Raw genomic sequence first — 27,302 nt, forward strand, 5'->3', positions numbered from 1 at the left:
TAAAAAAAAAGAAAAAAAACAGACATGTATTCTATCAATTATCATAGGCTTATAATGATATTTTGAGATGTCATGCTTGAAATGTAAATTTAAGATTTCAAAACCACAAATAAGTCCACATACAATATTCATATTGAATCCCCATGCTGAAACGGAAATGAATGAGAAGTTTCCTGTGGTGACATGTCCTATTGAAACATGAGGCCTGGGATTAATAAAGTTATTATTGAAACTACAGACAGTGTACTGAGACACACCTCTTTAAACTGTTAAACCGGGACATCTTGTCATCCTGCATTTCCCCAACGGCATATAGCTGTCTGCAAGATTAGGAGTTTTCCAGTTTCAATCTGACATCTTTAAACTATTTGAGTTTGAGTATTATAAAACAATGGACAATTGGGAGTGTCTGTTTGTGTAGGTTATGTGCTCTGAAGCTCTGAATACATACATCTAAACCACGCTTAAAGGAGGTTTGGCTGGTTTGCATCACGATTTCAATATTGACACTAATAAGAAAAGTTTATTGAGCACCAAATCTATGAGAATGATTTCTGAAGGATCAAGTGCACTGGGTTCACGTGAGACTTGATCAATGATGCTGAACATTTTTGTGAGATGAGAAAAAAATAAAAAATAAAATAATTCCCAAATAAAGCAAATAATTTTTTTGTAATTTCAGTGGGATTAAGCCAATATATATAATTGCTTCATGTAAGATCAATAGAAGTTTATAGTATGTCTGTGTCCAAATTAACACTAGTTTACATAAGAAACAGTCTTCTGAACAGCAAGATTGCGTGTGGCATATAGACCATACTAATATTACAGACATTCAAAAGTTTTCAGTCAATATTTAAGTTAATAGAGCAACATCAGATATAAAGTTTTAACAGGATCTTAATGCTGGTTATTATATATTTGTTCCACCTTAAAGGGACTTACAGTTTAGTAGGCCACTTTTGTTATATTGTTAAAGCTTAAAAAAGTGAAAAACTCACACAACAAATCTTTGTTGTATCACCACATTAAACCTGGTCGTCTCAGTGATAAATCACTTGCAGTAAGATAAGAAAATATTTGTAGAAGACAAGCTCCCCCTGGTGTTCAAGATTGGGAAAATAAACCTCTGATTTTCAGCAGGATCTTTTATCAGCAGAGAATATACATTCAGTTTTCACTTTCTCCACACATAGATAGACATTCCATAGACGTAATGGTTTTTATACCATACAAACCGTATTTTCTATTCCCTTACACTGCCCCTACCACTAAACCTACCCATCACAGGAAACCTTCTGCATTTTTACTTTCTAAAAAAAACCTAATCCTGTATGATTTATAAGCATTTTGAAAAGTGGGGACATGGCCAATGTCCTCATATTACACTCTCTCCTTGTCATACCTATGTCATACCTATGTCATTATACACCTCATATGTCACACACACACACACACACACACGCACACGCACACGCACACGCACACACACACACACACACACACACACACACACACACACACACACACACACACACACACACACACACACACACACACTTATTAAGATAATCAGCAAATAGATACAGCCACAGTAGCCCTGTTGTTCTTTTGTGTGGATTGCTGTAAGGCTATAGTCAAATGGGGATGTTGGAAGTGCTAAACTTTATTAACTATAAATAGCACTAAAAGAGTTAATTGGCTTGTAATCATAGGGGAAACACTTTAAGTGCTATATAGCACCTATGTTTTTGTCAAATGCTGTTTTGTAGGATCAAAAGAGGTATTCATTCAAAGACTACTACAGCCAATCAACATGGCTTGGCTTTCTCTCATCCTCCAATAGTATTCCTCCTTCCACATAATGCAATTAAACTGCAACTGACAGCTTTCAGTATCCAAACTGTTTTGCATCCCACCAACTTTCTTTCAGTGTGCATGGTTTTAAATTGGTTCATTTATGGTTGTATGGTTCATATGTACATTCCAAATATCCATTTCCACTGTTTGAACGTTTGAATATTATGTGAATTTTATTCTGTACACATAGGCCTATATTGTTTTTATATAGGAAAGGCAGACCAGTTTTGTTAACCGGAATTATTAAAACTAAAGCGTGACTCAACGTTCAGTGAATTTAAAAGGGTCATAACATAGAAATGTTTTATTATTATTTAATGTTGAGGTTCACTTATAATGTTAATAAAGTTCTTGTTGAGGATGTGCGTGTTTTATTTTCAGATCAGGTTTAAAGGGGGTCTTTAAAGAACCCCAATCATCAAATGTATACACTGGAAATTACAATAGGGTTTAACTCTCCTAAATGTAATCTTTGTTCTCAATGATCTCTCGGCATGTACTTGCACATTTTGGGGGGATTGTCCCTGTCTCTCACCTTTTTGGACTCTCACAGGACTTGCCAATTTCAACAGAATTTTTGTTGGACACTGATGTACGTATGTTGGACCCCATGTCACTTTTTTATATTTACTTTTACTTTTTAAATGCTAGTAATCGGCTGCACACAATGGACAGACGAACATGGACAGTGTCTTTGTTGGACATATATCCTATATGTCAAGACTGAATTTATGGCATTTAAAAAAAAAGGTGTCAACATTCTTTTTATTTCTATATTTTCAAAGTCTACTAGGTGGGAAGGTTTAGGGTGGGTTCTAGAAATGACTTCTCTTCTTGTCATGTGCTATGGCGTATAAGGACGGGGCTATTGCAGTCTGTCTAGTTTTTGCTTTGATTTGGTTAGCAACGGCCAGTGCAAAATGCTCTGAACAAACATATAAACCTCTGATGCAATCCAGTGTTATGCTGAATTTCGATCCCCTGCCAAATTATTACCGCCCTCATTGAAGTCACTACCTGATTTCCTAATCCTAACTAATCCTAGACCTAGGGGCGTAATAATCGGGTGGGGTTCGATATTCCGCAAACCAACAAATTAAACCATCCGCTCATTTCCAGTGCTGGGATCCTTCTGAAGTCTGCACAGAGACTCAAATGAGTTCTTTAAAGGACTTTAGAGCAAACATTCTTTCACTCTTCCATTTTTTCCTGTTGTCGACAGACTCGAGCATGAATAGGCCTGTCAGAACCTGAATGCACATCTGTATACGGTATCCAGTGTAGACAGCATCAGTGATTAGAATGGGTTCTTTCAAAAAAGGCTTCTATTTGCTTTAGCCGTTGCGCATCTGAATGGCAGCGGGCGGGGCCTATGGTGCGATGATATGCAAATGTATTTGCCTTTATTTGACATGACAGGTCACATAATATTGTTTTTGTAGCTTGAATAAATGTTTTGTTTAAGGGGAAGGATGTTAATCTATGGAAGTTACAGGATGTTTTAATGCTTCAAAGACCTCTTATATGTCAAGGGATCAAGACAATTTAGATTTTTCATGTCATGACCCCTTTAAAAGTCAAATAACAGATTATAAAGTTAAAGTCATAGTCAAACAAACAAACTAACAAAAAAAAAAAAAAAAAAAAAAAACCTCTGCTGCAGATGGCTCAACACAAGAGGGAGCCAAATCATCCCTTTTGAGACAAGACAGTAATCACGAGATCATCATCTATCAGCATGACAAAAGACAGACCACACAGATAAGAAAACACACATCCACTCATTTTCTGCTTTATTTATAGACGAGAAACTCTGTAACAAGATAGATTCCATTGAAAAAGTCAAAGATTTTATTTAGGTCACCACCTCAACCCAAGTTTGACTCTACAGGTACAAGAGATGATAAAACTGAGTCAATACACATAACTTAAATCTGGAAAGGCACCAAATAAATACAAATAAATAAGCAATTAAAACAATCCCAGAAAAAATAAATAGCAATACAAAAAAAAAAAATGAAAAAAATAAAACACTTTCCAGTTTCTGGTTTTGTACAAATCCACCATGCAATCTTCTAGGACTGATACAGAACATTCTTTCATTGATACTCCACTTCCAAAGTTCCAAAGCTGCTCTTTTTATCAATGTATAGGAAGCAACTGAGGGCCTAAATCGGACCCCTATGAAAGAGACGGGCTGTCCGTATTCTCCTCGACCAGCAAGGTGCTTGTTGTGGATGCACTTCCACCAGCCTCGTGTCTCTCGTTGTTTTTAGCCCCCTCATTCAGACTTTTGCAGAACCGTGAGAGGGACCCAGAGCCAGACAGTAAGAACATCCAGGCCCACGTTAAGGATTGTGGGAGGTGTGTTTATGTGTGGTAGCCAGCTGATCGGCTTTACCACAACCCCAGGTCCTATGAGCTGGCGGCGCTGTTGAATTTGTCCAGAACGGTGGCGTTGACTTTCTGGAAGATCCACTGTTGTGTTTCGGACTCGGGGTCGCACTTGTTCATGAAAATCCGCTTATCGCCCGGGCTACAGTCCATGCAACCGCTGCTCACCAGGTGGTACAAAGATTTATCCTGGAGCAAGAAGAAGATGGGAAGGAGAAAAAGAGAGAGGAGGGTGAAATAAAATAAATAAACAAGCGGCAGAGGTCTAATCCTGCATTATCTCCTGCTAGCCTTCAGTCAGATTACAGGAGGGGAACTGAAGAACCAAACATGGAATACACTAATCAGAAAAGCTGACTTTATTTCTTGGCTTGAGTTTGGAAGTGAAACGTAAGAAATAGAGAAATGATGGACAGGAATGGCGGTATAGGGTGTTTTCTCTGAGGATGCAAAGGGCCTCCTCAGAAAATATCCACTGTGCAAAAATAAATTAATGCAAGTATTACGAAATATGACATTAATAAGTGTAAATCACACATTTTTCTAAAGTGAAGTGACACAGAGACACCAGCGGTTCTAGTGTGAAACTGCGACACTCTTTCCTCCACTGAGCCCATTGAGTTTTAACAGAGCCCCTTCAGCATGCTGTGGGTTAATGCAGAATAAATGGAGAAAAGTCAGGAGGAGGCAATGCCTCTATCACATTTTGATCCAGCCTATTATGTTGTTCAAGAAATACATTTTATTCGCCTATTACTTTGTTCAAGTGATACATTTTGTGTGTATTCCACATCTGTATGTTAGTCTGAATTAAGTAAACAAATCACCCACATTATTAACGTTTTACTGTATGTCATATCAAAATCAAACTGGAAATGATTTAAAACCATGCCCCTTAAGGGTTTTTAGTGATAAGCCAGAAATAAAAGTTAGGAAAAATATGCCAAAAAAAGTATACAAAAGTATATAGAATATTTATGGAGCAACACATTTTGTGTGAAAATAAATAAATCATAAAAGTGGTTTATTTTGTTTAAAAATCTTGTAAATGTATGGCTGTCGAAGGGGGCCTTTTACCCCACACACAGGGTAACAGGCTCACCAGCATGGGGCAAAAGGCACACATTATTGATACAAATAATAATATTTTTGTATGTTTTTAATAATGTCTAAGTTAATACTTGTTTTTTAAATAATCACTTTTTGAAAATAATTATTTTGTGTTCAATAAACATGTAATTAAAATATGAGAATATAGAAATATATTTTTTAAAATATAGAAAAAATAATTTAAGAAAGTAAAGATTCTGAAAGCATCGATAGAAATCACATAATAATTTAATATAGATTTACAGTAATATATTATATTTTGTTATATGATATGATTAAAATCATACTTTCAAATATGATGGTTTCATTATAAATATGGTGAATTATCTCTAAGGTGGACCTAACTTAATATGTGATATTTCCAATCTGAATCTAACCATGTCATATCAACAAATGGAAAAAGCAAGGGCTCTTTTCACCCCAATACCATACTTTTACATATTCTTCCATTATTGAAAAATAAACTTAAAATCATTAAGACTCAAAATATAATCAATAATTTAAGTGATTCTTATTTGTTACTTAAATCTGTAACATTTTTAAAAACATCACATTTTATGGTTTTTCACAGAAGCTTTGGTACATTTCTCAGATCACAACTGAAATTCTCGTTCAACCTCCACATCATCAAGTCACTTCTGCACATCATAAAAGTAATTTCTCATTGTTCTGAACAAAATGCAATTGATTAGGTGCAACTGTCTGCTGCTCCCTACATATAATCACTTATCTCATGTCTATCAAAATGTATTATTCACATTGACTAGTCTTACCTCTCAAAAATATAGGCATTAGTTCCTTGCAAGTCATTAAATGCAAAATGGTTGAACTAGTTGTCATAATGCATCATGTATATTTTCTATACACTCCTAATCTTTAAGTCATTATAAAAGATTTTTTGACCAGTTTTTATGCCACTGGTCATAATACATATCAGCGGTTTCCACTATTCTTCTTACATTACTTTTCAAATCTGATAGAGCTAGATCCTCCAACGATCAACAAGTTTTCTAAAAGAGTTCAAATGTCATCTCAGGTTTCATGCGACAAGCAGAGCTCAACACAGTGTTATAAATTCTGACATTGGAAGAACAAAAAGGAAACAAACAGGGTCAACAGTCAGGCAGAGGAAGAGGAGTAAGGATGAGTGGGTACGGAGGCAAAACAGTGGAAGAGGTAGAAAAGGCCAAGAGTGACATGTTTCTGATGAAATAAGTCACTACTGTGGACCATGTTTTCAATCATGACCTTATGGCTGAGGCAGGTCAAAAGGATTCAAACGTTTGTAGACCGAACAGGTATGTTATCAGACAATGTTCAATACTGTGCTGTGATGCTATATTACAGCACTCCAGTTTTTTACACTATACAGTAAATATAAAGATAAATGTAAAGATAGACAGAACTATAGACAAGACAGACAGACAGAAGTATAGATAGATAGACAGACAGACAGACAGACAGACAGACGTATAGATAGACAGACAGACAGATATAAGTATATATAGACAGACAGACAGAAGTATATACATAGACAGACAGACAGATATAAGTCTATATAGACAGACAGACAGACAGAAGTATATATAGACAGACAGACAGACAGACAGACAGACAGACAGACAGATATAAGTATATATAGACAGACAGACAGACAGAAGTATAGATAGACAGACAGACATACAGACAGACAAAAGTATAGACAGACAGACAAATATACAGAACTACAGACAGAAGTATAGACAGACAGCCAGACATATAGATAGACGTATAGATAAACAGACAGATAGACAGAGCTATAGATAGAAAAAACATACGTACAGAAATATAGATAGACAGACAGATAGACATAAAGAAAGTATAGACAGACAGAAGTACAGATAGACAGACAGATATATAGAAGTATAGATAGACAGACATATATACATAACTATATATAGATAAGACAGACAGACAGAAGTATAGATAGACAGACAGACATACAGACAGACAAAAGTATAGACAGACAGACAAATATACAGAACTACAGACAGAAGTATAGACAGATAGACAGACAGACAGACGTATAGATAGACGTATAGATAAACAGACAGATAGACAGAACTATAGATAGGAAAACATACGTACAGAAATATAGATAGACAGACAGATAGACATAAAGAAAGTATAGACAGACAGAAGTACAGATAGACAGACAGATATATAGAAGTATAGATAGACAGACATATATACAGAACTATATATAGATAAGACAGACAGACAGAAGTGTAGACAGACAGACAGACAAATAGACAGAACTACAGACAGACAAATAGACAGAACTACAGACAGACAGACATATATAATTTCAATATGTATGTGTATAGATAACCCTTTAATAATGATGTGTGCAAAAAATGTATGAGCTATTCAAAAATTTACTTAGCAAACTTGCCTGTCATTTCTGAGCTTTCACGTCTTCTTTCACATTACATAAATGTGTGTGGTCACATGACAAAACAGAACTCATGTAGACATCTTAAATGTGCATTAAAAATGAACATTTGCTTCATAATAGAAGTTGTTTTTTTAATACCACACTAAAATATGTGAGACAAAATTGTGGTAAATGCTCTGCCATGACGCTTTAAGTTTGGCGTCAACTGAAAATTTAGTAACTAACTTAAAATGTAAAAATGTGTAAACATTAATTATAACTGGAACATTAATTTACATTGGTTTAAAAGGAAGCATTAACTCTTTCCTCGCCAGCATTTAAAAAAAAGTTACCAGCCACCGCCAAGTTTTTTGAGCATTTTCACAAAAATGTAACAGCCCATAGAATATTTTGTTTTATGAATATTTGAAAATGGAATATATCAAAAGAAAGAGCAGGCCCTCTTTTAAATGACAACAAAAAAACTTTTATTCAAGCTTCATCCATTTTTTTTAATCAACACTTGAATATGGGTAAAAAAAACATTTTGAACAAAAAGCTGAGAAAATCAGGTTTTTGTGAAAGACTGTATCCAGATCAGATTTAGAGCGATGATCAAACACAGATGGAGGAGATCAAGTCCATCAACACCCCTAATGCTAGCACAGTCCTGTAGCTCGTCTTGAGTCCACATTTCATTCAGTCACATTAGATAGTTTTGATTTATAAGATGTTTAATGTTATTTTGCATATGCATCTGCATTTTGTTCTCATTAGAAAATGTGTAATATTGCCCCCTAGCATCTGACAGTGCAAGGAACCCCGGAAAATTCTGACCTGGAAGCGTCTTTTATAGCCTGGCGTGGTCATACTCAATTCTAGTCAGAATATGAGTCTGATACTGCTCCATTGGGCTGTGATTATGGGGTGTGTTTCAACCGAACCAGGAAAGACCTCAATTAGATAGACGTACAACCAATCAGAGCAACGAAGCAACGCATAACGTTAGGTGTCAAATGTCAACAGAACTCAACTGCACTGTGTTGCCAAGTCTGTGTTTTTTCCACGGGTTGTTTTCTATGTCCGCGGGTTGAAGCGATCTCTTTTATGTGATATATAGACCAAGGAATGCAAATTTTAGTAGGCAACATTGCCAAAATAACACACATTTTATCCCCCAAAGGCAATTTTTTTTCTGGACAACCCCCAAAAAAGCCACTGGGCTTGTTTTGGGCTAGTGTTGGTGGGTTTTGTTGTAAAAACCTGCCAACCCTGTCTGCATGCACGCTGGAATAAACGTTAAAAGAAAAAGATGAGTGTAAACGATCGTTGCGGCTTTGTAAAAAAATAATTTAAGGATACACAGAATACTTACCAACACGATCATCATTTCTGAGAAAAAATTGTGAAGATGAATGCATATACCAACACAGTCTCACCCCTACTCGTCAAATGTTGCCGAACGGTCAAGGGACCCTGACGTCAGCTGTTGACGCACAGGGTACCCCTAAATCGCCATTTTTCGACGTACTGGGTAATCCACTGATTTCAATGAGAAACCTAGGACGTCATAAACAGACGTGTTGGGCATGTGAATGTTATCGTTATGATGGAATATATTGGGTTATATTTTTTACATTATGACATGTTGGAGTGTGATTCTCAATTTAATCAGCCAGCACAATTGTATTTACATTTATTTACGCTATGATACACGTTTGAAACAGCAGTCAAACCCCACCCCGCCCTAAACCTACCCATTTGCGTATTATATGATATAAAACACAGACTGTAACAGACAACAGGCACACTTTATTGAAAAAGTCCAACTATTCCGAGGCCAAACGATTGAATTGTGTGAAGAAAAGACCCAAAAGCAATCACCGTCTCTATCCGCGCCGCGCGCCGCGCGCCGCGCGCGCCCCGGCGTCACACTGAAGACGCCACAGGTAGACCCCTCGGCGTCACGCGATGGACGAACTGGGAACCCAATTGCTTTCAGTGGGAAACCTTTGGCGTCAACATTAGACGGCAATTCTATCGGTATGAAATCGCGCTGAAGAAGTCTCATTCAGAACACATCGCGATGTTTGGAATCAGATCACGTGTGCCACATGTTGGTGAGTAGTCATACATATTATGTCCTAATATTTGATATGAAGTATTTTCTGCTTGTCGTTATCGATCATGTTCAGTCACTGCATTGTATCTGTCATCATCTCCACTGAGGCTTTGCATTTCTTTGCTTTCTAAATAAACACACCTTGCTAATAGGGTGATTAAACACTGTCACGTGACGTGCTATAGACCTTTAAACATTTGTCAATATTTAATAATAATTACTAGTGTAGTTCCAACGTGGCATTTGTAGTAGAAGCACAATAAAAAAAAAAAAAAAAAAAAAAAACACTTGCCATGCCACACACACCACAGTATTGGTAGTTTTAATGTGATATTTGTTGTAAATAAACAGTAGCCACAACAATTACCATGCTTTAAATGCATTTTAATGTAAAATCCAAATATTGTTATTTAAATAGTATACTTTATAATGCTATATATTATATATTATGACTTTTTTCTCTCTTTCTTTTTTTTTTTTTACCTGAAAAGACCAAAAGGGCCTCTCGGACTCAGTCAACCCATTCTTGTTTGTGGAGAAGTAACGGAGAAAACCAAAAGCTGCAACAGCAAATATTTGTAATGGTATGTATGTGTTGGTTTGAACCCTTTATCAAACATTTTATTAAGCATTTGTTGTTACTTATTCTTACAAATCCCATATCTCAATCAGTAAGAACATATTCCCGAAGTCTTAATAATTCACAAGATTTAACAAGTTGTCAAATTCGTATGATTCTCGTACATATAGCTCTGAAAAAAATTAAGAGACCACTTAACATGCATTTCTAAATGTTAAGTGGTCTCTTAATTTTTTTTCCAGAGCTGTATTTGTATATGAAGAGTTCAGATGCAAAAGCCTCAAAAAGCCACTTCGGTCACATGACATCAGATATTCAATTATTTTTTCTTAATCAGATCACTTGCACTGTTTATAACGTCCCGTTTGCATGTAAATAATTTATGTGATCACAAAATCAAGTGAGTTATCTACATTTTCAAACAAATTCTTATGATATAGCTTGCTATTACATACTTTTAACTGTCTTAATTTATATGTTTTAAAAACAATAGTATTTGCACAGAGTAAATGATACTTTCTTGTTTTACAGAAGAGAAGAAAGACCAGACCTTATATCGAAGCAAGCTAAGAAAATAAGTCCTTTGTTTAGGGTGAGGAAGGAAGATGGACATCTTGTGCCCGAAGAAGACAGAAAAGTGCGCAAGTCCATTGGTATGTCTTGTATTGAAGCAATGCTGTAATATGTAGTACAACATTTGATGTTGATCTCTCAAAGGACTATTCATTTCAACAGTGATCATTCTTTCTACTCTGATAAAATACGTACCATTATTCATGTCTAAATATTTTAATAACTCCTAAAATAAGCAAATGAGGTTCTGTATCTTGGATTTATTTAAAATGGTAAATATTTGTTTTCCCTTTTTGATACAATTATTATTACACTTTTGGCCTTCAGTTCTTAAAAACTACTCCGTCTGTTTGTCTTAGATAAAAGCAGACAAGTGTGGGAAAAAGCATTTAGTTGTTATAAACTCCATGTATTTCTCCATTGTTTTGTAGACCATGGATGGTTCTGGGTAGCTTTAGAAGATAATGAGTTGGGACATATTAGGAATCAAATAGTAAATGTTCTTTGAATTATGTGAAATATCTGGTTAGTTCTTTCTAAAAGATCTACTGTTTAAAAGGTTGCAGTTGATATGGGTAAATTAGTTTTTGTTCAGTACTTGGCTAATATTATGGGCTGCAATATTATACATAATGCTTCAATGTGTATATTATTTTATGTACTGACTGCTGCTTTGTAAATTTAAATCAGGAATTGGCATTTCTGCCCATTTTGAGGTGGAGAGTTTACTGAAGAACATAGGTTAACCTGACTGTACATTAAACTTAATCTGAATTGTGTTTGTTGTTTTACTTTTAGACCAGGACTGGAGAACGCCGGATTATACGACTTCTTCCTCTGGTTGAGAAAAGGCTACACAACATCAGTGATCACATCATCTGTACATTGATTATACTGTAGGGTACAAGTGGGCGAACTGTTTAGAAGAAGAAGAACATGAACATGATAGAGGGAAGAGACAGAAACCAGTCTAGTTGTAATAATGAATCATTATTTTCCAACACTATATCAAATCTGTTTTCTGTATCATAGTTGACTGGATGGGATTATGTGGCACTCATTTGTGTGGCTTCAGCAGCTGTGAATGGATTAATATGATGTTAATGTGTTTTTTAAAACCCATTTTTATTTATCTTGAATCTAATTTGACTTTATTCTACTTTATCAACTGTATACTGTATCCTCCAATAAAGTGTTGAGTGATAAAGTATGGTGAGTATTGTGTATGGTGTTTGGTACAGTAAATACACATTCAACAAGTTTATTTAGGTTATCTAATTAATTACCAAGAATATTTTTACTTGAGAAGTAAACATTTTTTATCTGGTTATATTATATTTGGTACAATGCTCCAAAAAGTTGTATATACTTGCATGCTGTGACAAGTATGTCAGTTTTCAGTGAAATAAAGGGAAGGATTACAAACACTTCAAGCTTAACTGAAGATGATCCATGTTGATCATTCTGGTACATCTACTACTGCAATAAACATTAAAGCATGCACATTTTCGATGCCAGGTACGTGAAGAGGGTGTAGATGAAATTGTGACAATGTCTCTTGTTATTTTACTTAATGGTGCATGGTCCTATATTTAATAGTAATAATGAAGTGTAAATAATATAAATAGTTTTTGTTTACTCTGGAAAGTGGATAATGGCAAGTTGTTGCAGGTTCATCCATTATATTTATTAGTGTTTATCCATAAAATAAAAGAAAACTTAATAATTATTATTTTACAACATTTCTTTCAAATATTTCTGTATTTCATCAGATGGTCTTACAATATCAAAACCTATACACAAGCATGACGTTAGAATAGAAAAGACAAAATACTCTGATATTTAAATGTGACTCAAAGTTTGTTGTCCGTGATGAGGAGAATAGATCTGTGTATGTGGTACTGCCCTTACACCTCCAGGGACCCAGTAGTGGCCCCTTGAAGAGCAAAAAAAAAGCATATTTCAAATGGCTTTAACTCAAAGTCTGGTTAGCGTATCACAGAGAAAATTGGCAGGACAACTGCATATGCAATGTTTACTAAATAATGTTGGCCACAGTTTTCAGACATATATGGAAAGCTGCCATAAAGGTTTTTTTAAAAGTGCTCACAGTAAAATATACAATTTCAGCTTGGCCCTCATATATGTCATATAGGTTTACACAATGAACATATTTTAATATCCAGTTGTCCATTAAATATGTTATTTACTTAACATTTATTGTTTCATTATGAAACCTTTTAAACTACATTACCCATATATCTGTCATTGTATCAATGCAATGGGAAACATGGCGCTGTAGTTCATAGAAGTGTGCAGAAATGCTTAGGGTTAGGGTTGGGTTCTCAGTAAAGGAGTCATTTCTCAGAACATAGCGACACTTTATAGTTAGCTTAACGTATTACTGACGTAATAACACCAAAACATACTTTGTAACATGAAACGCCGTTTTATATGAGTTAAAACAGATAGTCCAATCACAGCGCGTTCTGCGATAAAGTCACAGCCAATGACAACCCAGCTGAACAGAGGCGTCACACTTACTTGTCCATTTATGGTAAATTATATCACATCTCATCCGGTTCAACTGAAGGGGTAGATTCCTTAAAGAATTAATATTTAGGCTAAATATTATATTTATTATAATAAATATTAAATATTATTTATTCTAAATATAGGCTAAATATTTATTTATTCTAATTAAATAATAAAACTCACATTTTAAAATGAAAGTCTTCTTTGTGTGGTTAAACTGATGCATAATAAATATATTTGAAAGAGAATCCTTTTTCTATGCAATGGTCTACAAGCATAAACTTCTTTAAGCCATCCTTTACAATCTGAACTCTTGGAATTAAAACAAATATAACAAAAGCACAATGAATGCACACAATTTTGTAAGCATATTCCAATATTTAATGTCAAACAGTTTAAATACAAATGTAGTGCCCATATATATATGCAAAAAAATAACATTTTACATTCTAAACTTTAATACTATATATTTGCGATTATTGTTCACTTTTATTGTAACTAAATTAAATGCCAATTAAAATAGTTGATGATTATTGTAAATGTTAACCATTTTCAGTAAGAAAATACTTCTATAAAGTACATTCATGTTACAGTTACATTAACAAGGTAGTGATATAATGATAGGTAGTGAAATAATGATAGAGGTGGTTATGGTGGACATGTACTTTAGTGACCATTGTAATAAAAGTTTTAATGAATAATTATTGATTTCAAAAGGTATTAACTCTCACTATCTTCATTTGTTCAAACAAACAACAAATGCAGAAATATACATTGGACTATAGCATCATGAAGTCAATGCATGACTAGAACCAGTGGATGGCAATAGATATGTCCTTCACTAAAACTCCTGATGATAAAGGCATAGGCAGACATCAAGAACAGTTTATGAATATTGGTTCTGCATATATCAAAGAGATCATAAGACTCCACAGACTCCACGTGAAGACTTTGAGACACTGTGACAGAGCAAAGGGTGCACTTCACTGGACATGTCCTATGCATGCCCAAACAACAACACCCAAAAACACTTATGAAGTGGACACCACCAGGAGGACGCACGAGACAGGGAAAACCAAGGAAGATATGAGACAGATGTTTCACGAAGACCTCAATGCCGGTGTTCCATGAGAAGATGTGAAAACGTGGCCACAGATCGAATATGTTGGAGGACACATGTTGCCCAATGTGCCCAGGACAGGACATGATGATGATGTTGTCAGTTTATACATAACTGTAGGATTTATTTCTGTAAAAAACGATGCATAATTAAATGTTAAATACATTTATGAAAATGTAGATAACGCACTTGATTTTGTGATCACATACATTATTTACATGCAAACGGGACGTTAATAATAATAAAAAATAATTGAATATCTGATGTCATGTGACCGAAGTGGCTTTTTGAGGCTTTTGCATCTGAACTCTTCATATACAAATACAGCTCTGGATATACTATACTATTTAAATAACAATATTTGGTTTTTACATTAAAATGCATTTAAAGCATGGTAATTGTTGTGGCTACTGTTTATTTACAACAAATATCACATTAAAACTACCAATACTGTGGTGTGTGTGGCATGGCAAGTGTTTTTTTATTTTATTTTTTTTATTGTGCTTCTACTACAAATGCCACGTTGGAACTACACTAGTAATTATTATTAAATATTGACAAATGTTTAAAGGTCTATAGCACGTAACGTGACAGTGTTTAATCACCCTATTAGCAAGGTGTGTTTATTTAGAAAGCAAAGAAATGCAAAGCCTCAGTGGAGATGATGACAGATACAATGCAGTGACTGAACATGATCGATAACGACAAGCAGAAAATACTTTATATCAAATATTAGGACATAATATGTATGACTACTCACCAACATGTGGCACACGTGATCTGATGCCAAACATCGCGATGTGTTCTGAATGAGACTTCTTCAGCGCGATTTCATACCGATAGAATTGCCGTCTAATGTTGACGCCAAAGGTTTCCCACTGAAAGCAATTGGGTTCCCAGTTCGTCCATCGCGTGACGCCGAGGGGTCTACCTGTGGCGTCTTCAGTGTGACGCCGGGGCGCGCGTGGCGCGCGGCGCGGATAGAGACGGTGATTGCTTTTGGGTCTTTTCTTCACACAATTCAATCGTTTGGCCTCGGAATAGTTGGACTTTTTCAATAAAGTGTGCCTGTTGTCTGTTACAGTCTGTGTTTTATATCATATAATACGCAAATGGGTAGGTTTAGGGCGGGGTGGGGTTTGACTGCTGTTTCAAACGTGTATCATAGCGTAAATAAATGTAAATACAATTGTGCTGGCTGATTAAATTGAGAATCACACTCCAACATGTCATAATGTAAAAAATATAACCCAATATATTCCATCATAACGATAACATTCACATGCCCAACACGTCTGTTTATGACGTCCTAGGTTTCTCATTGAAATCAGTGGATTACCCAGTACGTCGAAAAATGGCGATTTAGGGGTACCCTGTGCGTCAACAGCTGACGTCAGGGTCCCTTGACCGTTCGGCAACATTTGACGAGTAGGGGTGAGTTCTCCATTTAGGATTTGAACAAATTCAACCCAAAGCGCCTTTGATGACGTGTATGATTACGCTACTGTTTATCATCTGTCCATCATCGTCTAAAGCCCGCCCTGACAATTTCATTGGTCTGAACAGTTTCTGTTCAGGCATAATTACTCCTCTATGGATCAAGTTCAGACTTAACTGGAAAATTCCGTATTTGGTGGGGAAAGAGTTAAAAACACTGTTGACTTTGCCTCATGATTTCAAAACACCTCTGCACACTACTGGTAGGAAGAAAGAAAAGGAGGAAGGTGAACGGTAAATAAAAGTGAAAGAATGGGGGATTCATCATCAATCTCCTATCAAAAAGTGGAAGACAACAAAGAAAGTCTCTACTTGAAAGTCTTCTCCACAGCACACAGGGCATGTATATTTGTGCGCTAGAAACTACTGAGTATGCCAAACAGAGCTGGTGAAAAAATAGAGGATGTGTCCCTGAGGGAGTGATCAGGCTGAGCAGAGGAGGGACATGCCTTCGGGCTTTCGGCTCCAGTTCTGTGCTGCTCTCCCCTGGGTTGATTTACTGTTCTCTGTGCCTCAGGCAGCTCCACTGCCAGGTACCACCTCTTCCTTTCAACTGTATATTTCCTCTCTCTATAGTGCCGTCATTGACCTATCCTGCAATGACAGTGATTTCTTTGCTTGACACCTTAAAGCCCTTGTGTGAGACGAAATATCTCAGTTTAGGCTCATAGTGCCTCGCTAGAGGGCTAGAAAAACTGTGCTTCCATATTAGGCTCTGTCGTCCGTGATGGGCCCAGAGCAATAGGTATTAGTCCACAGGGGCTTATGTAACGAGGTGTATGTTCGGTCCCACTGCTGCTCTGTTTTTGTAGATATACTTTATTGACCTCTTAAAGAAGATGTGGAGAGGGAATATGGAGCAAGACAGGTGCAGCTTTTCCTTAGAGATGGTATATATGAAAATGTATGAAGTGATATGAAAACGTAACACCTGGGTATAAAACATTACTCATGCAGGCTGTAATGGATTTTATCTCAAAAACATCATGCCCCCTTGTATTCCATCAGTTGACTGTTTTTTTCCCCCCGTTACATTACTTTTTCTTTGAACATGTATATATATTAGATTGCCAAAAGTATTAGGACACCCTTCTAAATCATTGTAATCAGGTGTTCCAATTACTTCCATGGCCACATGTGTATAAAATCAAGCACCTAGGCATGCAGACTACTTCTACAAAATGTTTGTGAAAGAATTGTTCGCTCTCAGGAGCTCAGTGAATTCAAGCGTGGCGCAGTGATAGGTTGCCACTTGTGCAATAAATCCATTCATGAAATTACATCATCAAGTGCAATGCAAAGCGCCAGGTGCAGTGGTGTAAAGCATGCCGCCACTGGACTCTACAGTAGTGGAGATGTGTTCTCTGGAGTGAGGAATCACGCTTCTCTGTCTGGCAATCCGATGGATAAGTCTGGGTTTGGCGGTTGCCAGGAGAACAGTACTTGCATGACCGCATTGTGCCAAGTGTAAAGCTTTGCCCCTTAGTTCCAGTGAAAGGAACCCTTAATGTCTCAGCATAAAAAAACATTTTGGACAATTTTAAGCTCCCAACTTTGCGGGAACAGTTTGGGGATGGCCACTTCCTGTGCCTACATGACTGCAGTGGTCAGTATCTAACAAAAGTGGCCCGAGGAAGGAACAGCGGTGAACCGGTAGGTCGGCCAAGGCTAATTGATGCACATGGGGAGTGAAGGTGTGCACATGTAGTCCGATCAAACAGACAAGCAACTATAGCTCAATATTCCTAAGAAGTTAATGCTGGTTCTGATAGAAAGGCATCAGAATACACAGTGCATCGCAGTTTGGGGTAGTATAGGGTTGCATAGCTGCAGACCAGTCAGGGTGCCCATGCTGACCCCCGAAAGTGCCAATAGTGGGAACGTGAGCATCAGAACTGGACCACGGAGCAATGTAAGAAGTTGACCTGGTCCGATGAATCACATAATTTTTTTACATCACATGGCATCATGATGCACTATGGAAAGAAGGCAAGCTGGCGGAGACAGTGTGATACTTTGGGTAATGTTCTGCCGGGAAACCTTGTGTCCTGCCATCCATGTGGATGTTACTTTGACATGTACCACCTACCTAAGCACTGTTGCAGACCTTGTACACCCTTTCATGGAAATGGTATTCCCCGGTGGCTGTGGCCTCTTTCAGCAGGATAATGCACCCTGCCACAAAGCAATAATGGTTCAGGAATGGTAAGAGGAGCACAAGTTTGAGGAGTTGACTTGGCTTCCAAATTACCCAGATCTCAATTCAATCGAGCATCTGTGGGATGTGCTGAACAAACAAGTCCAATCCATGGAGGCCCCACCTCACAACTTACAGGACTTAAAGGATCTGCTCCTAACATGTTGGTGCCAGATACCACAGCACAATTATCTAAAAAAAAAACCCAATAAACTTTGAAATATTTTATTTATATCACCATTATGCATAAATGCACAATAGGTTTATGCATTATTGCACGTGAATATTGTTTTCTAGTTTTCTAGTAATGTATTTATTTATATATTAAAATGAAATATTTGCAATTCACAAGTTGCTAGAATGAGATGTTATTTTATTGGAGAACAGAGAATTATTTTTTCCCACAAAGCATGCAGCTACTGCATTTACCAGCAGAGGCTAAGCAGTCAAACTTCAACCCCTTGACACAGACCTGTAATCTAGGCACAGACACATTTTGAAGAAGCTACTTGAAAGAAGTTAAAACATAAGATAATGTTGTATGTTTTGGTCATTATGTACAGTTATTCCTTATACATTTGTGTTATTTCATAAGAATAAGTAGCTATATCATTATTTTTCGACTGGTAGTATATGTGTATTACTGCATTACCTTCCTGTAGCTCCAGTGCTGGTTGCCTTTCATTCCATGGCAGTCGTACAGGGTGATGGGGCTGTTCTGACTAATGGCATCGAAGCAAAATTTCCTTGTATGCAGAGGATCTCCAGGCCTGATGTCCTCTCTCCAGCCAAACGTGAAAATCTAACCACCACAGGGAACAGCAATACTCTCAGTCTCAAAGAAGACTGTCAAGCTTCATATCATGATTTCATTTCATTAAAGTATCAGTTACTTTTTAGGGAGCTACTTAAGAAACTACACTGATAGTCAGCCATCTAATACTGGTTTACATTATTCCAACATATCTAATAAAAAATTTGAACTGGTAGATGTGGGACAGTGTACAGGAAAAAAGCCTTTTACCTGCTCATGTGCCCATGTTCGCTCTGCGCCCTCTTTTAAACAAGTGTCCAGACGCAGTTCGGTGCCAGTAGAGCCATGTTTAGAATCAATGCACAAACCAGATGCCACATTACGGATCTGCGGACAGAGAAATTGATTTGTTGAAGGACACCTATGCATTGCACAAGGATTTAACACAGTGAGCCTTAGCATTCCCTGAGGAAATCAAGCATAAACCATGAATTCTATATTTGTTCAGGCTGGTTTATTCTGGTTAGTGCGGTTCTAGTTGGTGGACCGAAGTAATGCTGTTCTCAAGCAGAACTGATCTGCTGGTGTCCAGCAAACCAACAACCAGCATGACATACCTTATGCAGTGTATGTAACAAGATACAAGAACAAGGCACCTGAGATCAAAAGGTCTGTAAGATAAATATATGCATAAGCTCCAATCCACATATAGTCGACAACTAATTTTTATCAGTATTATAGTTAATAATAATATTCTGCTAGTATTTGCCCAGCCAACATTTTAACTGGGCCCCACCAAATGTTCCTTAAATGTGTCAAATATTTATATTTTGTCATAACATTTAAAGTAATATTTCTTTTTTTAAATGTTCAATAATAGCTGGAAATTATCCAGTTATAATTTAAGTCCATGACATGCTTTTGGAAAAACAATAACACGGTATGACAGCACAATTATGTAGCATAAAACATTTTACAAGATTAACAAATGTAAGATATACGGACATGATGTACCTATAATCAATGAGCAATATTCTCCGTCAACAAAAGTTGGCTGAGATTTGATATTTCTGTGGCAGTTAACATTGGAATTAATGATAATGAATGAATAGTGAATGAGTAAAAATGCATCAGTAAATGTTTTATACATTAGTTTCTGATTCAGGCCATGTAGATGTGATAGAGCCGTATTTCCTGACCATAACAATAATGGTTAATGACCTCTACAGTGCTCAAGGATGTGCATTGAAGGTAACAGAATGTTAGCCAAAAGTTTGACTTCTTCCCCAACTGTGCAGTGAAGTATAATGTGACCCCTGCTCTCCAATCTGTTCAAGTGCTAAATCGGACCATTTAAATAATGATTCATTCAAAATACACCTGTTCACAAAGACGTGCGCACTTTCCCCACTGTATGAACTCAGGAGAGTTCCGCTGCCCCTTGTACTTATTTTTCTCTCTTTTTTTCATTTTTTGATTGGCTTTCCAGGTCGCCTAATTTTCTTTCACTGTTGTCACAGTGCAGCTCAATAATGCATGAGCGGCTGGAGCCTTAGCCTCCTGAGCAGACACAGAAGAGCAGGCAGCAGTTCTGGGCCAATTCTGCTCACTTATTCACCTCACTAGGGAGACATGAGGGGACCAGGGCCTGGGGCAAGGTCACACACACACACACACACACACACACACACACACACACACACACACACACACACACACACACACACACACACACACACACACACACACACACACACACACACACACACACACACACACACACACACACACACACACACACACACACACACACACACAAAGGAGACCTGACAAAGAGGATGAACTGTGGTGGAACATATTATGCTGTGCAGCGTAGTGCATGCACAATGCATAAGCTCCCACTGCCGAAATTGTGCACTGCATACCAAGGCCATCAGAGGAAACAGATTACAGAGTGTTTGTTGGAGCCCATTTCCTCAAATATGTTTTTCTCACGCTCATGAGTCCTGAACGATTGAGGTGAGGGATTTAGGGTTTTTGAGCTCTTGGCAAGGCATGACTGTTGAAAGTAATTGGAAATCAGTTAGTAGGCTGCTCAAATCAACATGAAGTTCTGCTCGATGCGTTCTGCTCTGGGAATGCATGACTTAAAGCAGATTTTTCTTGTTGGTGACTAGATGCATTTTGCTACTGCTCACAGTCTAAAAGACTGAAATTCACTTGAAATGTTGAAATGACTTTAAACCTAGGCGGAAAACGAATGCAATCAAAACTTGTTTCCATGGTAGATGGACGCAGAGAGCTTTCCGGGCGGGTGAGGACATCAGAATGAAATGTCCTAATGCAGACTGTGGTCTTTATTACAGTTCAGGTCAACACTTTACCGCTTATTATTTACAGCAAAGGAAATGGCGCACCCTATTTGAGCTGTGATTTCTTTTCAAATGAGCTGGATTGGAGAATCGAGTGAGTACGAGCTTGACAAATGGAACAAAATGAAAGCGAAAAGCAAGGTCACACCAAGCTCTGCCTTGCCGATTTATTCTTAAAAGCTTACTTTTTTCCCCGAGGTTATAAAAAGAAAACATGTTTAATTCATTTTCTTGTCTATTAGCAGCTTCTCGCTCTCTTTTGGACCTTCCTTGCCCCTGTCGTCGTGTGATGTTTTCAGGATAAATTATTTGACTTGTTCAACAAAGACGCGCATTAGAATCTAATTTTCTGCGGATGCAGCCAATTTACTGGCGAACCACATTTGTGTGAAGTCAGAGCAACTAAATGTGTTCCAGTATGCTTTAAGGAGCTCAAAGAATGTTTGTTGTGGCTTTTCGAAAGCCTCTGTTCTTTTAATTTCTTTTCTAAAGTATTCTAGAATTTAGCAGGAGGTTGTGCTGATTAGAAACAGCAACATTTTTCTCTCGCACCGTTTTAAGCGCTGCTATAAGGATCAATCATCAGTGCCTACTACCTGTTCATGGTGTAGAGAAAAAAAATCAAATGATTCAACTTTGATTTATAATATTTATACCACAAAATAAAGGAATAAATTAATGCACTTCTAGGTTATACTGGAAGATTGCATGTAATCAGAAGCGCTTTAGAGGTAAATACAGCAGAATCAGACCAAATCAGCATGGGTCTCTACTTTCTTCTTCCTGTCAATCCACAGGGGGGAGGTACTTTAAAATTGGCATCAAAACTGCATTTATACCATAAACAGCCTTTGGCAGCAATAGCTGTGAGCATAAAAGTGGCTGATTGCATTATTTAAAGTATGTGAGTGTATTGAAGAGGCAATGGAACAGCTGTGGGGGAGAGAGAGAGCTTATATGTGTGAAGGTGGGCGAGTGGCATATGGTTGACAGCCTGCTTACCCATCTCACCGCCCTGTCAGCCGGAGGTCATGCCGACGCTGACCCCTGTCCTTTGCTGAAAATGCCGACAAGGACCCGTTTAATTCTTAGCTACACTTCTCCCTCTCTGTCATGGCCCATGAGAGTGGCTTCAAAAGTCCAATGAGGCTCTTTTATTGTGCAATACATCAGGCGGGGTGACAGGTGGCCAGCCCGGGCAGACCAGCTAGAGAGCGTGGTGTATGAAGCTATCAGGTTGACAGTCAAATTACTATCATTTCGCCTCAGGAAAGAGGATATTTACAGTGCATAAATTTCACCTGAACCGGTTCCCCAACCACATGCCGCACAGCCCTTTATTTTTACCATCAATTTTTACGCCACTAATGCAGAAAAAGCCGATAAGTGAAAGGGACGGGATGTTGCTTGCTAATGGACTTTTTTGGGCCGCCTCTGCCGAAACAATTGATACCAAATGGCTGTTTCCATTACTACCGTAGTTGGATTCGAATGGACGGATGCGCTTTACGGTAAGCATCAGCCCTCCAATTAATTCGGATGTGAAATTAATTACGTTTGTAAATTATTACTTGCCATTTCTGACACATCACTGTAGGGGACTGAAAAAAGAGGAGATGGTGTTCCCCTGGGGGATTCATTAAGGCATGATGTCTGTGAGGTAGATCATTCAGCAGTGATTAAAAAGGCCCATCAAAATGCACAAGATGGGAATCAGTCCATGCATATTAAATACCCCCCACTATGACAGACATGGCAGAACCACAGATGAAGAGAAATGACAGGCCCATCTCTCCATGCGTGTTCACAAGAAACGCTGTTCTGGCACAGCAAACCCGAATGATAATGAATAACCTGAATAGCCTGTCTGCCTGGATCAGCTTGAGTAATAAATGTATAACACATCTTCTGTTTATTTATGGATTAGGAAGCAGTGATGCAAACAATAGTTACGTTGTGATGTCGCTGTATATTAGACAGCGCGGTTTTAGGTGAGGACCGGCCCGCCTGCTTGTCTTTGGCGAAAAATGTGTTATATATCACCCGGCAGTGCTTCTCATAAATCAATGAACATTTCCACATAACCTTTCTGTCATATGTAAGCGCATGTGCGCGCACACACACACACACACACACACATACACACACACACACGCTCGCACACGCACGCTCGCACACGCACACACACACACACACAGCGCGTAACTGAAATCAAGTAAGTGTGGAAAAGTTATGTGCCCATTCATGGGTGAACAAAAATGCGAGCTGTGTCAAAACACATTCAGATAGAAACCTCCATTGTACCCCTAATATAAATCGTTGAATAAGTCGTTATTTCATTTTTTTTTTTGCGCACAAAACCTATTCTTGTTGCTTCATAAAATTATTGTAGAACCATTGTAGTGAGATGGAATTTGTAATGACGTCTTTAGTGCCTTTTATGGGTCTTGAGAAAGGAAATGACATTGGTGTCAATGTAGGCCTTTCTGAGCCATCGAATTTCAAGCCAAATATCTTTATTCATGATGAAGAGGTCTTACGGGTGTCGAACGACATGAGGGTACGTAATTAATGACAGAATTTACATTTTGGGGTGAACTGACCCTTTAAATGTTCCGTACAGTCTAATATTTTGCTTTTGACTATGGGTGAATCTCCTGTTGTCACTGATGATTGTCCTTTGGACCTTTCTGGGTTACAATCCACCATCAAAATGGTACGTTTAATTATTCCAGCTGCTGTGAGAAAAGGCTATAAATGATCTGGCACCTGCAGCATCCTCACATGCGATAGCCTAGTAGCCGAACTCCTCCTTTATGTATACAGATGTGATGTAATGACAGAAAGCCTTGAAACCTCCTTGGCACAATTTCCCAGAATGCTTTCATTAATGACAACGTTTTCAATGAAGCAAGATCATAAGAATAAAAATGTTTTTTCGCCCCAGTCATTCCCATTCAAATGCAACATCACTGTGTGACTAATTCAAGTCAGTCATGAATCCCAAAATTAAAAGACAAATTATTAAATGTATTAAATTTATATATATATATATATATATATATATATATATATATATATATATATATATATATATATATATATATATATATATATATATATATATATATATATATATATATATATATATATATATATATATATATATATATATATATATATATATTGGGGCATTTGTTCACCCACCTCTCCCCAGGCAGCTGGCGGTGGCTCCACAGGTGGGTAATATTTGGGCAGGTCCCAGGCCACAGTGTTCATGTACCATTTGAAGTCTTTACATTTGAGGTGTTTGCGGAGCTCCTTCTGAGCGGTAATGTCACCGGTGGAGAGGTGGCGGTACTCAGGCCGGCGCTGATAGATGTACTCTGTGTACTCATCCATCCATGTCTCTGCCACTCGTTTGAGGTTCTGTGTGGATTAATGGACATACCGGCTGTTGTCAGACATCTTGTGCATACAAAAATCGCCCCGGTTTATTACAATTAATGACAAAAGGAATGTTTGAACTGATATTTTCTATTGACACTACATCAAAAGATTGAACCCCCCCACTAAAACCACTAAAAAATATTAACGTGTTTTGTTTCAAAGAATGTTTAAATCCAGAGAAATGTCTGTACGTCTCATATCAATGCCATTATCTTACCCTCGATTCCCTTGATTTTTTATTTTGTAGAAACCATGGAAAGACCAAAGATGCTTTAATATATTACGTGTTTTATTAGACAGGTGAGAAACCGTTTGGATACATTCATCGACAGAAAACAAATCATTGTTATATTACTCAACACAGTCTTATTGTTTAAGTCTTGTTTTCTTGATTTACTGCGAGTACCATGTTTTAACATGCCGTGTAGAGGATGGATACCTGACCCGAGCCTGACGGGTCCTGACAGTAACCAACAGGCCAGGCCGGGTTCGTAAATTAAGTTCGGTTTTCGGGTCGGACTCGGTCACGTCAGCACGATAAGGCATTGAACCTTTTAAATTTAAAACGGCTTATTATGTAAGTAGCCAATGAGCCTGTTTAACTGGATGCAATGGTTTGTTTTTGTGATAATTTTTAAAAAATAAAGATTACACTAACATTTGTCTTCCTGTGTGCGGAAATTGACACTATGACAACAACGCGTAACACAAGCGTGTATAATATTGCCCGCGGCATCCTTGTCATTCCAGCCAGCAGTAGTGATCTCAACTTCAGCGCTGCTGGCAGGACCATCGAGCAGAGGAGGACAGCCTTGAAGCCATCCTCAGTTGACGCAATCTTTTTTTCTGCATAAACCCTCGATTAGCCTAAACTTTGATGGATAGATTATGTAAATAGATCCCATGTCGCAGTTTAGTAGCCATACAGTTTTCGACAAAAATTGTAAGAGTGACTTTCATTTCAATAAGCATTTCAGTTGTGTTACGTTAATGTTTTGTTCTGTAAGCTTGGGCCATTTTTGGTAGACCTTTGTTAATTTAATTTCACTGATTAAATCCTGTGCTTTGTTCCCCCGTGTGTGTGTGTTGATGCGCTCGTCTGTAAACATTTCAGAATGCCTTCCTACTGTTGCTTAATAAAAGCACGCTTTTCACACAAACAAACGTACATGTGTCATTAATATATGAGGACATTTTTTTTTATTTTAACTGTCGGGCTCGGGTCGGGGTCGGACATGAATATCTTAAGGCCTGTGGGGCTCTGATCGGGTTTAGTTACTGCTCTGTCGGACGCGGGCTGGGCTCAGACAGAAAAATGCGGCCCGGTCCGCTCTCTAATGCGGTGCAACAAGTGTCTCATAGCAGCTGCCACAAAAATGCACAGACTAGGATTATAACATTACTTTCAACACACTCAAATATATGTGATATGATAAAGAGCGCTGCATTACCCTACATACGCATGACCGGAAGAAGTGGAAGCGCTCGTCTGAGGTATAATAAAAGCTCTGCGAAATCAATTCATCAAGCTACGGCTTTGTTCTGAATAAGCGACCTTTAGCGGCGGAAATTGACATATTGTACCTTAATCATTTCATATAATGCATGTGCCTATATGCAAATTATTCACATTTGCCATTTGCCTTAAATATATACTATCTAGAGCAGAGAGCTGTTCTCTCTCTGTACAATTTGCCTTTTATCATACAGAATATGAATACGAGCATCTCAGGAACATTGGGAATCTAGAGCACTATAAACTAGCACAATTGGGCCACTGTAGAGAAACACTCTATCCTTTCTCATTTGGAAGGATAGTGGAAGTTCTACTCACTCTTGCCAGGCTGGTCCCTGAAGGCACCTTGTATGGGACATACTTCCTGTAGATGTGGCCCACTCTCGAACAGGGTACATCATACATGCTGCCTCCACACATCCACACCTGAAAAAGCACACACATAGTCAAGCATTTATACTACATCACAGTATATACCGTTTTTTCAATCTTGCATTCTCTTAGACAGTTGAAAAAACTCAAAAAGCCTCATGCATAACATCCTTGTGAACTCCTGGGAATATGTGGACAGGCTAGCTAGAAATACAGCTATGCTTCCACATTATACCAGAGACAAGAAACGTCCTCGCCGTGGGCTCCAATTACGGATCGACTGGCGCATTCACTGAAGGAAAGAAGTCGAGTTTTCCAACTGTCTCATGCTTGTGTCTCTTCTTTTCCTCTTTAAACCAAAAGTAAAAAAAGAAAAGAAAAAAAGCAGGATGTTCAATATGCTTCCCTTCCCGTCTCTCTCTTTCTGTTCTACT

General features: G+C 37.7%; 1 protein-coding gene and 1 long non-coding RNA gene across 2 annotated transcripts in view; one reads left to right on the plus strand and one right to left on the minus strand.

The window, feature by feature from the left end:
* Positions 1-3,636: 3,636 nt before the first annotated feature.
* Positions 3,637-27,302, minus strand: part of galntl6 (polypeptide N-acetylgalactosaminyltransferase like 6) — a 276,939-nt gene continuing 253,273 nt past the window's right edge. Inside the window, exons 9-13 of the mRNA XM_067441340.1 lie at positions 26,815-26,922; positions 24,738-24,959; positions 19,429-19,545; positions 19,057-19,206; positions 3,637-4,443 (exon numbers count right to left, since the gene is read on the minus strand). Coding sequence (XP_067297441.1) covers positions 4,276-4,443; positions 19,057-19,206; positions 19,429-19,545; positions 24,738-24,959; positions 26,815-26,922 — 765 coding nt within the window. The 3' untranslated portion in view covers positions 3,637-4,275. The remainder of the gene's footprint in view (positions 4,444-19,056; positions 19,207-19,428; positions 19,546-24,737; positions 24,960-26,814; positions 26,923-27,302) is intronic.
* LOC137073971 (uncharacterized) lies at positions 10,335-12,269 on the plus strand. Its single transcript, XR_010904837.1, has 3 exons — positions 10,335-10,486; positions 11,014-11,135; positions 11,854-12,269. It is a non-coding gene; the product is annotated as an uncharacterized lncRNA (long non-coding RNA).

This window comes from Pseudorasbora parva, chromosome 4 (assembly GCF_024679245.1).
Source record: "Pseudorasbora parva isolate DD20220531a chromosome 4, ASM2467924v1, whole genome shotgun sequence".
NCBI lineage: Eukaryota > Metazoa > Chordata > Actinopteri > Cypriniformes > Gobionidae > Pseudorasbora > Pseudorasbora parva.